Raw genomic sequence first — 16,256 nt, forward strand, 5'->3', positions numbered from 1 at the left:
TTGAGGATTTTATCAGCTTATGTTTTTGAAGTAAATTATCACAAATGTCCTCATAACTTGTTTGTTCAAAGATTAAGTGGTGATTAGTAATTTATTTTAAATATATATGTACTCTTTTTCTTCCCAAATTAATGTATTTACTGCTCTTGTCCCCTCTCCCCATTGTGTAGTGGCATAGTTCAGCTTCCCATGGCCACTGAGTGTTCCTCTTCTCCCCGAAAAGGTACCAAATAACATTATTTGTAGACTAATTGATAGCAGCCGTCTTCAGATATTAAATAGTTGATATTTTATGTGTGAGTGCATGTCCCACAAATGGGTTGTGCTTGTAGGGCTGTGCATTGCCACATGGTTCAATGTCTGAGGATCAGTGTTGCATATTTATACTGCCACTAGTGTGAATTTGTTGTTTTTATGCAAGTGTATGTTTGATTGCTTGTGCCATTGTACCACCAGTTTGTTGTACTAATAATCAGTTTCTGCACTACTATTGAATGGTTGCCATGGGAATAGTTACTGCCAATTTGAGTCCTCTGTCTTGGTCTTTTCATCTGTAAGCAGAGATTCACATAACTTGACTTTTACTTCTAGGAGCAGATGAGGCAAATTAGAAAATATTTTATTTTTAAAAGAAGACTAGACCAGCAAGAATACTTATATTTTTAATCTAAAACCACAGGTATCAAGAAATGGGATTATATTTGCCAGAAGGAAGTAGACTGGCATATGATAGCCCTATTTAAATATTTGAAGGGTGTTATATTGAGGAGGGAGCAAGCTTGTTTTCTGCTGCTCCAGAGAACAGGATCCAGAATAATGGATGCAAACTACAGGAAAAGAGATTCCACCTGAACATTAGGAGAAACTTCCTGACAGTAAGGGCTGTTTGACTCCCTCAGAGTGTAATGGAGTCTCCTTCCTTGGAGACTGGGCAGCTTTCAGGATGTGGGTTCCCATTTCTGACAGAGGAGACAGAACTGACAGTTCTGGGACAGAAATTGGTAGGGAATGCAGGACCAGTAATGCTCTAGTGTAAAATATTTGGAACATACCAGCATGGTGTAGTGGTTTTAGCATTGAACTATTACTCTGTAGACCACTATTCAGATCCCAACTCAGCCATGTAAACCTGCTCGGTGATCTTGGGAAAGTCACAATCTTTCAACTTGAGAGAATGGCAATGGCAAATCCGCTCTGAGGAAACTTGCCAAGAAAACCTAGTGATAGATCTGCCTGGGGTTGCCATAAGTCTGAAACGCCTTGAGGACACACAACAACAACAAACATATGGAAAGCTGCTTATAAGAAACCTATAGAGCAGTGGTTCCCAAACTTTGGTCTTCTATATATTTTGGACTTCAGTTCCCCAAATTCCTAACTGTTGGCCAAGCTGGCTAGGGCTTGTGGAAGTCCAAAATACCTGGAAGTGCAAAGTTTGGGAATCCATTGCTATAGAAACTAATGAAATATTGGAGGTCACCATATTAGTGGTGGGTTATGCAATAGGAAGTGTCATTTTGAAAGGGAGGGAGAAAAAAAGATTTCCAAGTTGCTTCTTCAAGAGCTGGAGGTTTGCATTCTTTCTCTTTGAAATGAAAGCTTGGACTGTGGCTCACTTGGACAGGAGTAGCCCCCCCTCCCTATATGTCCCCACAATTTCAGTGAGCAAAAAGAGATTTCAATGCTGAAGAGCCTTTTTGTCCCTGCCAAAAAGTGGAAAGGGGAGCTGTTGTGGTTGGGCCATTGGGCTGAAGTGTGGGGAAATCGATGCTTTTGTGGTTCTTATTTTCAGCACTAAAACGAATGACAAGAGCTTACAGTACTCTAGACCTGCATGAAGCTTAAGAAAAACACATCATGCAGGAATTTTCTAAGGGTACTGGTGCTGAAAAGAATCTTGCACCTTCAGCTGATGGAGATCCTGTCCTGAGAGCCCTCTGGGAACAGAATTGGCATCTTTTGAGTGCAATCCCTTTCTCTTGCAGACACAACATTCCTCATAGCCTTCATGTGCAGCTTTTTTCTATGATTTGTCTTAATTCATCCCACATTAGCTGGATTGGGTGTAATGCAGTCAGTGTCAGGTCCTAAAGTGCTCAGCATGGACTGATTGCTAGTCTTGGGGATGCAAATAGGAAGGTTTGAAGACTTTTTTTTTAACGGTTGCTTGCTCATTGCTCACAATGACAGAAATCCAGATTCTGACATCCAAGGTAGCATATATTGTTAAGAGTCTCACACCCTGTCATTGGGAGAGTAGGACCACGTAATGCCTGAATACTCCAAAGGCACCAGATCCTGTTTGATCTTGGAAATTAAGTGGTGTCAGCCCTGGTTAGGACTTGGATGGGAGACCAGCAATGAATACCAGGTGCTGTAGGTGACATTTCAGAGGAAGGAACTGGCAAAACCGTCTCTGAGTATACCATGAAAATTCTAGGAATGAAAACCCTAGGAAATTCACGAGATCTCCACAAGTTGGCAAGCAATTTGAAGGTATGTACACACACATACAGTGCCATATATTAAGCAGTTCAGTGGTGGAGGTGATATTGTATTATGCAAAGAGAAAACATAATGCATTTTTAAGACAACAGTCCTGTGCCCAGTTATTTAGTCCCATGTAACTTTTTAGGACTTTTTTCTAAGTAAACATGCATAATATTGGGTTGTAAAGTTGTTAATGCCTATCTCTGAATTTAATCCTCTCAACTGATGACAGGAATCAAAGTGGAGACATAGGATTAAAAAGTTGCAGTGTTCATCCCTGCTTATTGCTCCTCTGTTACAACGATTTTACTACAACCCTCCTCTTCTTCTAAGTTAGCAGCAATCTGTTATCTTCAGATGAATTGCATGCTATTCACCCAGTTGGTTTTCTGTTGTTGAAAGAGTAGTGTGAAGATTGAAAATACACTTCTCTTTTCAAATTCATTATGGTTTTTGTGGCATGTTAGACACAGGAAAGGATGGACCAATGTACTAGAAATACACTAGAGATATCATTCTCTACAGATTCTCAGTCCTCTTCCACATCTAATCAGTCCTAAAGTGTCATATATATGCAAGTATTAAGCTATTTAAAAAAAAAAAGTCAAACTGCACTTTTCTTTCCACCATTTGAGGACTATTGATTTGGTGATTTGTTCTCTAAAGGCCAGCCATTCTATTCCATTATTCTCATTTCCATTATTCACAAAGCATCTAACTCTCTTAAGAAAATGTTAATTTTCAGAACAAATCAATGGAACAACTAAGGACTACCTCTGTTTGTTCATGTTACCTGGGGATTCTTCATGAGATGAATTCATTATGACCTCTGCTTTATTCCTTTCTCCTGTAAGTCAGGGATGGGAAAAGTGCAACACTCTGGATGTTGGCTGGCAAGCTCTATCAGTCTTAGCCAGTTGAGAGGAATGATACGAGTTGCAGTCATTAATATTTGGTATAGGCTTGTTCACATTATGCTTTGAGCAACAAGTTTTCATTCAGAACTGAATTTGCTTCAGATTTCTTCACAGAAAATAGCTTTTGTGAGTTCCTGATTATTTGCCATTTGTATAATTTTATGTTCCCAGATTGCAGCCTTTAAGAATGAAGAAAGCATTGCCATCTGATTTCTTTTGTCATACAGAATGGGGCAGAAAAGCAGTTGTTTGTTGTTGTGTGCCTTGCCTTCAGATCATTCCCAACTGATGGTGACCTTTTCACAGGGTTTTCTTGGCAAGATTTGTTCAAAAGAGGTTTGCCGTTTCTTTCCTTTTAGGTTGAAAGAGTGTGACTTGCCCAGGGTCACCCAGTCAATTTCCATGGCCAAGCAAGCATTTAAGTTGTGGTCTCCCAGATCCTGGTCCAATGTTCAGGCTACTCTTGGCTCTCAAAGCAATTGAGATCCCCTTGAATTACTGAAGTCTCAAGGAACTTATTTATGTTCCAGACACTAACAAGTGATCTGATATAGCTAAACTCTGATGTGAGTCTTCAGGCGTATGCTGTTAAAAGCTTGGGAAAATGACATTTTTGGAATACAATTTCCAGTAGCCTTCAACCAGCTGGTCTCTGGTCTCTATCAACTGCAGCTCTCCAAGGTCTCAGGCATGTGCTCTATTACTGAGTCCCACCCTTTCCCAGAGGAAAGTCCCATGCAAGGAACAGTGTGTTTAACAGAAATAGTAATATCAAGTACATTACTATAATGCTTATCAGTGCACTTAAGTCCGCCCTAAGCAGTTTACAGTGTGTAAGCTACTTGCCCCAACAAGCAGGGTACTCATTTAGACCTCAAAAAGAAGCCAGGCTGTGTTGGCCCTGAGCTCCTGGCTGGTATCGAACTCACAGCCTTGTAGTTTGTGAGTGAGTGGCTGCAATATAGCCACCAGGGCTCTTTTATAATAAAAGGTGGGGACTGCACTAGATCCTGATTTTTGTTTTTATTTTTTTGGGTTACTACTCATGCAGAGGCCATTTATCTTCCACACTTTTGCTCCTGAATTAATTGGTTTTTCTTTCTCAGCGCTTAACTAAATGTTCATAAAAACTCAATAATTAGCTCTCTAGGTCAGTGATTCTGTAACTTTGGGGAGATTGTGGACTCCTTTGAGAATCTGAGGAAAGCTGTAAACCTCCTACAAAAAAAAAATCAGGGGAAAGAATTTGAACATAATTTTCAAAGTAGCAGCTGAGTAAAAGAAATATATATTTTTATTTTCCCAGTTCATGGTCCCACTGAACCCCTTCCATGGACTTCCTAGAAGTCCATGGAGTTCCGGCGAAGAACTTAGCCTCAAGAATTGTGGGGAAGTATCTGAACTTCTGTCATTTTGCATGCAACCCATTTGTAGGAGCCTTGGGCAACTATTTTGGCTACCGAGCCCCGAGATCCATAGGTTTTCTTTTAATGAGTCATAATCACTCTGGTTATGCAATCTAAAAATATTTTGCAGCCCACATTGTAATTTCCTCTACATGGAAGTTTCTGTCAATAGGCAATAAAAAATGCTGTCCCGAAGCATCAGTGTACAGCATCTACCAAGCTTGAATTGGTCTTGAGTTAAATGACTGTGTTCAGTAATGTTGGTTTCCATGTTTGTTGTTGTTTTTCCCCTCTAAGTAACTTTTGACTTGTGGTGACCCCAAGGGTATCATGGGGTATTCCTGAGCAGATTGTTCAGAGGAGGGTGTGGCTTTTCCTTCCTCTGAGGTTGAGAGACTGTGAGTTAAACAAGGCCACCCAGTGAGTTTCCATGGCAAAGGGGAGATTCAAATCCTGGTCCACAGAGTTATAGTCCATCATTTAAACCACTACACCATGCTGACTCTCTTGTTTGTACTTCAGGGGTTTCCTGCTTAATTTATGCATTCATTCATTTCTGTCAAGGGAAATCTTTACAAGGGATGGATTTTGGAGTGTCCTGAATAGGGGATTATACAATCTATGTGAAGGATTCTATGTAAGGATAAATTCAAAATGTTTTTAATACTTTCTTGGAATGGTTCACCAAACAATCTGTGCCCCTGAAGCACTTAGTTTTTCGATTCTGTTGCCTGTTACTTCAAATTTTGATGAATAAACAATTCTTGGAACATGCGAATGGAACCAAATTAGCTCTCAGAAATCCTCTCTGGAATTCTGTACTGCAAACTATAGAGGTCTTGTATTCTGCAGAAGCTCTCTGAATACTCCAATCATTCACTCAGGGGTTGTTATGTAATCGATGATAGATCATAATAAGTAGCTATATTGGCATTTGCCCTCTGGCAAGGGGAGAGCCTGAGGGTCAAATTCAGCCTGAGGTTCAAATTCAGATAAATTCTAGGGGGCTGCATTGCAGTGGTGGATAGGGCTAAAGACAAATGGGGCAGGGCCCAAATTACCAGTGTACTTTGGCTTAAAAAGTTAATTGCAAGTGACCAAACCTTAGCGCAGGCATTCCAGCTTTCTAGAATAAGAAAAGCTTGTAGCATAGTCAAGGAACCATCAAATTATTGTGTGGTGGGTATTAGTGTGTGTGGCCAGAATTGGATCCAGGGCTAGAGGTTCTTCCTTCTGCCATAAGGTTGGTTAAGCAGGGTTGTTCTGAGATCCTTTCACATTTGGAAAGTTAATAATGGTATGATTCCACTTTTACTGCCATGGCAACATCCTTTGGAATTCTGGGATTCACAGTTTAGGGGAAAGTGTTTAGTATTCTCAACCAGATAAAGAGTTTAGGGCCCCATTCATATTGACCTTTTTGCACTGGATGGAACTGGGCAGATTACCCCCCCCCCCCCGAATCCCTCCAGAAGCATGTGTCCACTACCTGAACCAGGATATTTTAACCCTGAATGCCCTTGTAGCTCCTGCTGAGAACCCGGTTTAAAATGAAGGCTCTTTTGCTGTCGAATCAAATTCAGTTCCGCTTTCGTCATACGTGACATTTCCTGCACCCATTGGGCAATCGGAAGTGTGCTCCCCCCCCTCATTTAAAAAAAAAACAGGCAGGAGTGTGCGCATATTCTATCAAAATTAAAAACCTCCAGGTGTGTGTGCTGTGTGTATTTGGGTCACTACAGATTATGGCAACCCTAAAATGACCCCAAACTGAACTTGACCCTTTCTCAGGCACCTCGATGGCCCTTTGCTCACCCCACTCGCCCTTTGCATCCTTCCTCCGGCTCCTGCCTCCTCCTCCTCCTCTTGCTCTGTTACCCCTGATCGCCCTTTGGCACCCTTCCTCCGGCTCCTGCCTCCTCCTCCTCCTCCTCCTCCTCCTCCTCCATTACCCCCAATCGCCCTTTGCATCCTTCCTCTGGCTCCTTCCTCCTCCTCCTCCTCCTCCTCCGAAGAAGGGGAGGGAGTGTTCTGCCCAGCACCCTCCCTCTGACCTAAATCCCTCCGCTGAACTTGCCCCAATCATGATTGGGGGCAAGTTCATATTCACTGAACTCTCCCCCCCCCCAAATATAGCTTTTACTCCACTTCCAAATGACCAGCGCTAAGGAGCATTTGCCCTGGAATGCATGTGCAAGCCTCTGATTCACTTGTGGGAGATTCGGGGCGAATCTGAACTTCACGTGCATAAATCAGTTCCTGAAACGGGGTAAAATGTATCTGAATGGCCAGTAAAGAGTTTTGGGACTACATAGAGAAAAGAAAAATGAACTTTCCTCTTAGTAATAGAATAAAGTTGAGGGTAGGATGGAGAAAACAGATGAAACTTAATGATTGTTATGAGTAAGAAATACAAAAAACATGTGAAAAGGTATAAGCATTGGTGAAAGATCAAAATATAATTAACTTAGACTTTTAACAGTTTCAGTTACTGATGAGAAGGAATATAGATTGGGAATAATGTATAGCTCATAGAAAAGACTTAAAGAAACATGTGGAAACATAATGAGGCAGATTAATGAAGATGCTTGAATCAAACAAAATGTAAAGCAAAACTCTGGGGGGGGAAGTTCAGTTTATTTTTATTTAGTCATTAAGATCTAGACATCCTCATAACTTGACAAATTCTGACAAACAGCTAAAGACAATACTGTACATTACATAATGGCAATATATTACATAACATAATACTGTACATCACATAAACTAACATGACAGTAAAACAAAGATTGACTTTCTGAATCCCTTCCTTTGTTCAAAATTATATTTTAAAGTAATTTTATATTTAAAAAATACTTTAAAAAAAGTATTCTCAACCAGAGAGCTACTTTGATGCCTCTGACCAAACTCTGAAAGCTTGCAATATGCATTTTGTGCATTTGGTTGGTCCAATAAAAGTATCACTGTATGAGCTGATACTTGAATGTGTTTTCTGATGGGGACCTAATCGTGGAAACACAACACTCCACCCCACCAAAGAAGATGAATGTGTGGATATTTGTGAGTGAATGTGTTGACTGTGTTTTGGAGAAGGAGCAAGGAGGAGAAAATGGCCTGTGTCCCATGCCAGGTGCCTGTTACATCACACCACTCCCAAATCTGAATGCCTTCTCATCTCTTGCCCCATTTGGAGGGCTGATTAAGAAGAGGCTCTCCTGCTCTTCAGTCCTGGTATCTCTGTAAGAGATCTGTTGAACAGCAGAGCTAATGGCTCAGAGCTTCCTGTGTGCTTGTGATGCTTTGGATCAGTGCCAGAGCGCATAATATCAGTTCCCAGGAGCTGGAGTGGCATGCCTTTTCAAGCAAATCTACAGATGGGAGTGCAAACAGTGCAGCAGATTACCAATTAAGGTCCTTTGGGGATCAGGAATTGTGAAATCTGGGGGCAAATACTGTAGTTTGTGAAGGAAACATATTTTCTGGAGACCCTTGGGTTCTTCCGAAGACAGGTAGTTATTTGTTTTGCTTGTGTGGCTGTGGGTGCATGAGAGGCAGGGGGAGAATTGGCACAATATCAGGGAAGAGAAAAACCAAATTAGTACAAGGAGGCTTTTTACAAAATATGCACTTGTGCAGGATAGACATAAAATAGGCTTTTTAAAAAGCAACGGTGTGGGCTAATCATTTTTTCTGAATGGGTTTGTAAGGCTGTACTAGAGGCACATTGCAAGGTGTAAAGGGAGATGCAATCTGCTCTCTCAGCCCCATCTTCTCAGATGGACCTTTGTTTATGTGGGTCTCTCCACTTGTTCTCAGGGTAGCATGGCTCCATTTAAAGACATTGCCCCCTCCCATTACTCATATTTACACATCATGCAAATGGCAGATCTCCAGAGCAGCCAGCTGTTAATTATGAGGTGTGCAGATGTGCCATTGGAATAAAGCACACAGGCAGAAGCATTTATGTGCACCTAGTAGTTTTCCAGAAGTAGTCGTGACAGTCTCTTGCAGCATAAAAAGGAAGAATTGGGGGGGGGGGGACAGTACCTTTAAGATTAACTTGTTTCTATTTTAGCATGAGTTTTCATAGATATTAACCCACATCACTCTGTACTGCATCTGAAGTGGGTTTATATCCACAAAAGCTTATGGTAAAATAAAACCCATTAACTTTAAAGGTGCTGCCACATGTTTCCCTTTTTACGTTTGCTTAGGTGAGGTTAGGAGGAATCACTGAGGCAATAGCAGTCACCGTAAGTTTTTAGAATCACTGACATCATTAGGCTGTTTAAAAAACTATGCTGAAAATAGATTTAAGAGCTAGAAAAATGGGAAATCTGATGTGTAGAAACCTCATGCCTTGCCCACCCTAGGTTCACAATTTCTCAATCATCTGGAGGGCTTGGCCTCATGACAACTTTTACTCTGAGCCAGACTAGATGAGATGCTGGAGGTTGTTGTAAGTTTCTGATAGTGTCCCCATCTCCCAGAAAATAACTGCTCAGAACTGGTGTAGGCTCCCAACTCATGCATATGTCTTTTCCCAGAACCTTAGGTTTACAATAGATCAAGTGCCAAACAGTATTCCTAGAGAAGCCCTTTTGTACTCAATCCTATATTATAATGGAATGATACTCCTACTTTTAAATATCTTGTTTTTTTACACAAACAGCTCTATATTGCATTGTGTCCTTCTATTTTCAGTGAGTTAATAAACAGGATTTCTGTCTCGGATGTTACTGTGTGTGTGTGAGAGAGAGAGACGGAAAGAGACAGACACGGGGGGGGGAGAGGGAGAGAGAGAATTTGGGTATATAGTACACTCTTTTTAAAAAACATAGGCGGGTTACAAACCACCTGTTTGGGGCGGGCTGCACCCGCCCCTTTCCCCGCTGTATTGGGGCCTCAGCATCTCAGAGCGGCAGCCGCTGAGGCCCCGATCCGCCGCTTTTCGGGCTGCGGGGAAGCAGCAAAAGGCCCCTTCCCCGCAGCCTGAAAAGGGGTGTCCCTGGGGCTTCAAGCCCCTAGGACACCCCGCGGCGGTGGGGAGGAGGAGAAAGGGGCCGCTTGGCCCCTTTCTCCTTTGGTCCGCTGGGCGCAGCTGTGTGAAGGCTGCGCCCAGCGGACCAAACCAAGAAGGAGCTCCGAAATGGAGCTCCTTCCTGCTCCACGCTAAGGGCGCACTAAGCACCCTGGCGCGGATCGAGGATGTCACGTCCGCGCTGCCCCATATAGAGGTGGCGGCCGTGACGTCCTCATGCCGGTGGCCGTGTGGAATGGCCGCCGCCATTTTGTGTGCACAGAGCGCCCACTAGGGTTAGGGCGGTGCGGAAGCACCGCCCCTTTCTAACCCTAGTACACGCTATGCGCGTACTTTCTAGCCCGTCTGTAACGGGCCTTTGTTTTCAAAGTTGTACCAGGACAACTGTACCAAAATTGATTTAAGATGAAGGGTAAATACAGTGCTCCCTCGGGTTACGAATTTAATTCGTTCCGCCGCTCCGTTCGTAACCCGAGTAATTTCGCAACCCGAAAAGGGCTTTCCGTTAGCGCTGGAAAGCCGCGCGTTTGAATTTCGTGCCGAAAAAAAATTCATAACCCGAAAAAAACATCATAACCCGGAACAGTTTTTTCCAATCTAATTTTTTCGTAACCCGGAAATTTCGTAACGCGGTCAATTCGTATCCCGGGGTACCACTGTAATGCATGAGAGAAATTTGCCTGAATGCTTAAATTTTTGCATTTTATTGAGTACTAGACACAAGCACAAATGATGCTGTAATCTTTTATGATGCTCTGATGGAATCAATAGTTTCAAGACCTTCAGTGCTTACAGTTTAAACACAAATAAATTTTTTAACTATCAGCTTATCAGATCTTTTCATTATTATGATTATTTCCCTGTATAAAGAGAGAAAGTGCACTCCGAGGCAAAGCGAATCCTGTCATAGTTTAGGGTCGCCATAAGTCAAAACGACTTGATGGCACACAACAGCAACAACAACAACGCCAGTTGCCAATGCAATGGCACTGTGGCCCACAGCCTGCATCCAGCCCTTTGACCATTTATGTGGGCCCCATCTAACTCCTTCATATTACCAAAGTCTCAACAGTTCTGGGAAATATGTCCTGTGGGGAGTGCACACCTTCCTTCCCAGAATAACCATATTTAGGCTATTAGAACCGTGAGTCTGTTGGAAAACAGGGTGTCCTTTTCCCCCATACCATGCTTTCTTATAGGATCACTGAGATTTTGGTAGCAGCAGTGGAGTGTTTCTAGCAAATGTAGAAACAGCATAAGAATCTGCCAACAATTTTTTTAGAAGGGTTTTTAGAAGGTCAATATGACACTCATTTGCAGAATGTTGCCTGCCTTTGGTCTGGTACTCCAGGAAGAAGTCTTAGCAGACCTCAAACTTATATGTTCACTCCTCCATTCTGTTGCTCTGGCCTGGCAACAATATAGCAATAGCAGTAGCAAGTACATTTCTATACCACTTATCAGTGCACTTAAGCACTCCCTAAGCGTAAGCTAATTGCCCCCAATAAGCTGGGTACTCATTTTAGCGACCTCGGAAGTAAGCCAGGCTGAGTTGACCCTGAGCTCCTGGCTGGTATTAAACTCACAACCTTGTGGTTTATGAGTGAGTGGCTGCATTACAGGCATTTAACAACTGCACCACCAGGGCTCTTAGCTTGCTTTTTTATCTTGATGTGGTTAATATGGGCCCGAACAGACAGGCCAAAATAAAGCTGTTTGTGGTCACTTTGAAGGTATGCTGTTTAAATGACACATGCATCTTAAGAGGCCAGAAGCTGCACCAAAGCTGCGCTCCAGTCCTCAGGACTGGAGCTTGGCTTTGGCACAACTTCTGGCTTCTTAGGATGCATGCATCATTTAAACAGCATACCTCCAAAGTGACCCAAAGCAGCTTTATTTTGGCCTGTCTGTTCAGGCCTTAAGTCTGGAGTTAAGGTCAGTGCTTATTAAGGCTTAAGTAAATGAGTCAAGATAGTTAATGGTGGTTTGACATTGGATTTACCTCTCCCAAACTGTAGTTAACACTATCCATAGTTTGTCAGTTTATGGCATAATAAAGAACTGGCTAATTTGCAGGTTTCCTTAGAAAGTTTAAATGCTGAAATACTTAAATAGCTAAATATTTATCTAGGAAAATATTGAGTACAAGAATTCCAAAATCTGAAATACTCCAAAATCCAAAACTGTCCACATGGGTGGCTGAGATAGTGACATCTTTGCTTTCTTATAATTCAGTGTACACAAACTTTGTTTCATGCTCAAAGGTATTTAAAATATTATGTATAAAAATACCTTCAGATTATGTGTATAAAGTGTGTACATAACATATAGGAATTTCATGTTTAGATTTGGATCCCATCTCTAAGTTATCTTGGAGTCATTACGTGTTTGCAAATACTCCAAAATCCGGGGGGAAATCTGAAATCCAAAACACTTCTGGTCCCAAGCATTTCCGGTAATGGAGACTTAGCCTGTATACAATGTTTTCAGTAGGAGTTCTCTAGAGGTAAATCAAGGAGGGTGGTGTCCATTAGATTCCCAATATCCCCAAACCATTAAAAATAATCACAGCCCAGTACCTGTTGGTGGAGCAACTGTTTTGAGAGTGACTTTCTGCTTCCTTTTCACAGATGCGCACAACCCGCAAAGTATCTGTATGGCCTGTGGGGCTGGTGGGCGGACGACGCTATGAGCGCCCAATTGTGGAAAAAGGCAAGGTGGTTGGCTGGTACACTGGTTGGCGGGCAGGCAGGCCTTTTGCCATTGATATGGCAGGTGAGTAGCTATAGAACTTCATCTATAGACTCTGTTATGTACACAGCCATGTTTAACATGGCCCAAGCTGTTTGCACTCCTGGAGAAGCCAGTTCAGGATATTTAAGGATAACCTCCTGCTTCTCTTTTGCTCTGGAGCACATTTTTAAAAAGCTACTCTTTTAACTTCTCGGATGTTCTTATGACCCAGAAAATCTCAACCTTTTAAAAATGTACATATTTTAAAAATACAACTGTCTGGTGCTCAAGAGATTTTAACAGAATTTGAAGATATGACGAGTTTGTGTTTTCATAAGTTGTGTTTAAGTTGTTATCTATATTTGACCTCTCCTGACATCATCATCCCACTGAAGATGACTTACAAATTTAAAGCAATAACCATACTGCTAAAAACATATGAGAACTTAACATTAAAATGGAATTACACTATTCACAATATTAAAACAATTTAAACATACACTTAAAAAGACAAAAACCATTTAAAACAGTTCAATGTAAAACAACATAGCAGAAAATAACACTTACTAAGCCCTCCTTCTCATAAACCAGCGGTTCTCAGCCTGTACGTGTCTAGATTCTTGCTGATTATCAGAAGTTGGGCTACCAGAATTTCATAGTATTGAGCACTGAACCAATTAAAGTGATGCCAAACTGGATTATTTCTGGAGTGCAAATTTGACCATCTCTACTTCTATGCAAAGCTTGTTGTTATTCGGGGCGGGGGGGGGGGGGGGATAGTTAAAAGCTGTCGACTTCTCAGTCTTGGGAACCCACACTGCTTTTTTCCTAGCACTGTACCTCTGGTATTGGGTGCATGTTAACACTTGGAGTATCCCCATCCTTTACACTTGAAGGACTTCACCAAAGAAGTCAGTCGGCTTCTTAACAGTGGAAGCAGGCTTGTTTGCAGTACCTGAATGCTTACAAGTCTTACTAGGGGGTGAAGCGGGCTTGCTCCCATTACCAGCAAATGTATTATTGTCAACTGCCATCAAGTCAGCTTTGAGAAACTTCCAAGATCCCTTTGATTTCCATGACTCAATGCTATGGAATTATGGGAGTTGTAGTTTGTTATGACACCAGAACTCTTTTACAGAGAAGTCTAAATGCCTCATGAAACCACAATTCTCAGAATTCCACAGCGTGGGCCATGACAGTTAAAGTGCTGTCAGCCTAGATTATTTCTGCAGTGTGGATGTAGCCCAAGTCACTCTATCACCAACAGCCCAGCTCAGGTCTTGAAAACTCAGGGCCATAGCTTCCTTGATGGAGTCTATGCATCTGGAATGAAGTCTTCCTCTTTTCCTACTGCCTTTTACCTTGCCAAGTATTACCGTCTTTTCTAGTGAGTCATGTCCGAAGTATGAGAGCAAATAACATTTTTCTTTTTATTTCTACCACTGTAAAACCTCAGTTTAGGCAAGTAGGCTAGATTAAATGTTCTTTATCGCCTTTTCTCAAGCAGGTGAAGCACTGTGATTGGTATATAATGCATAATTCTTAATGACATGATCAGAGCCAACTCTAGATTGTAGGTTTTGGCACTGAAAACTCAAGGCCCAGACTGGATCAAGTTGATTGTTCAAGTTCCTATCTCTCATCCCACGTTGCAAGCTCCTCTGAGTTATTGATGGCTGCTTCTGCAGTGGCCAGTTAGGAGCACCAAGTATTCTGCAGTAATTTATTATCCACGGAAATTTCTTTGCTTTTCTCCTCCATACATACCCAGAAAACAGAGATGGGTAGAGGGAGTGATCAGGTTGACTGCAGGTATCTGGACATATGCATGGACACAGAAACATTAAAGGGAAGCAGGGAGTGTGGAGAAATAAAGGCATATGAATTTGTATAGTAATCAAAGACTGCAAGGATCATGAGAATGAGGAATTTTATGATATGTCAGTGACACCTGGCAAACAAAATGCATTACAATTTAATCTTGCATTCTTGATTGCTTTTAAAAATATGTGCAACAATTTGCAGTTGACTGCACGGTTGAAAATGGGCAAAGATTGGAAGCAATAAAAATTTTTTTGTACAAACATGACTTATCTTCATCCCCTTTATATGTAGTGAAGCTCTAGTAATTTAATTTGGTTTTTAATAACAGCAAAACCGCTCTCATTTATTTGAATGTTTTATGGCATTTCTGTTGGAATACCTGACTGCATTTCTTCTCTGCACCTTGGTTAATTATCACAGGCAGCTCACATCTTTCATTGCCTGAACACTACCCTGTGCATGGGAAAGCAAGCCCTGTAGGATAGGTCAAAGGTAACAAAAAATGCTGCTTCATCATGAAAAGAATCATTTTGCACAAACCAGTGGAAAGCGAAGACTGTGATAGCTTATAGGTAGATCCAGTGTGAATCCCCATGTTTAAAGGGGAAGCTGATAACAGCCAGTAAAGCAGAAAGGCTTCAAAAATTAATATCATCAATCTTCCAGCTGTACAGTTACTGAGGGCACAGTTCAGTCTAGCTGTTTGTGTACATGCTTGGTCAGCCTTTTGTGTAGGCTGGACGCACCTCAAGTGGTGTCAGAATTGCTTCAGATACAGTGGCAGCTATGGTGCTGCTCAGCCATGAGAGTCTGTATTTCAGAGGATGATGTTCACTGGTGTGTGTTCATGTATGTACTTTGGGTGTGGGGAGTTTATTTACAACATTTCTGTACTATCTAGTATCTGAAGCTTTGTGGCCACTTTCAAAAACAAAGCTAGATGGCTATATATTTCATATCCAGAAGTTGAGAATGTTACTTCTTTGGGCTACAGTTCCCAGAATCTCCCAGCCAGTATGCTGGCCATGCTGGCTGGGGGATTCTGGTAGGTGTACTCCAAAATGTAATTTCCCACAATTTTTCTCTTATCTATACTGTATCTGCTTTTCTTCTTTTATGTTATTTATACACATTACTGATTAAATGTTTAATAATTTAACATTTTCTTTAAAGTATGTTTCAGTTTAAAATGTGACTAGAAAATTCTGTGTGTGTGTGTGTGTGTGTGATGTGTTATCTCACAAACACTAATAGGTAGTAGATGTCTGGGCTTCTCAATGAAGGCAGGTGAAGGTGAAATGTAAGAATGCAGATACAAATCCACAAATCCCTAAGTGGAAGGTGACACTGGCAAGGTACAAGAACAAGTGCCCTGTTTCAGTCTGTTTCCCTTTCTTCTAGAGTAAAGAATTTATTTATTTTTAAAGTTATGAAGTCAGTTTGATTATAATTATTTATTTATTTTAGAGATTACAGTCAGACGATATTTATCAAATCCTAATTCAGGCCACCCCTGGCAGCTTCATTGAGTTAGGATTCAATAACCCAGTATGCTGAAAGTCAACTCATAATATACACCTTATAAATACAGTTGTAGGAACACAGTTTGAGATTGATTCTGTATAGGAAGTATTATGCAACCTGAAGAAATATAAACAGTTACAAGAAGCAATCCTGCTTAGAGACTTTTCATTCTGTCTGCAGTGATAAACTGTGATTGATTGTGGAACCCCAGCATATGCATATTAATACACATGTAGCAAAAGCTATGCATGCTAGATTTACTGCATGTTACTATTTCTTGTCCATCTGGTAATTCACACGAAATGACCAGATGTGTTCCTA

At 41.4% G+C, this 16,256-nt stretch overlaps 1 protein-coding gene across 1 annotated transcript in view; it reads left to right on the plus strand.

Moving 5' to 3' along the window:
- B3GAT2 (beta-1,3-glucuronyltransferase 2) overlaps window positions 1–16,256 on the plus strand; it is a 46,348-nt gene that overhangs the window by 16,708 nt on the left and 13,384 nt on the right. The window contains 1 exon segment of the mRNA XM_042457269.1: window positions 12,485–12,629. Within this exon segment, the coding sequence (XP_042313203.1) occupies window positions 12,485–12,629 (145 nt within the window).

This window comes from Sceloporus undulatus, chromosome 1 (assembly GCF_019175285.1).
Source record: "Sceloporus undulatus isolate JIND9_A2432 ecotype Alabama chromosome 1, SceUnd_v1.1, whole genome shotgun sequence".
Classification (NCBI taxonomy): domain Eukaryota; kingdom Metazoa; phylum Chordata; class Lepidosauria; order Squamata; family Phrynosomatidae; genus Sceloporus; species Sceloporus undulatus.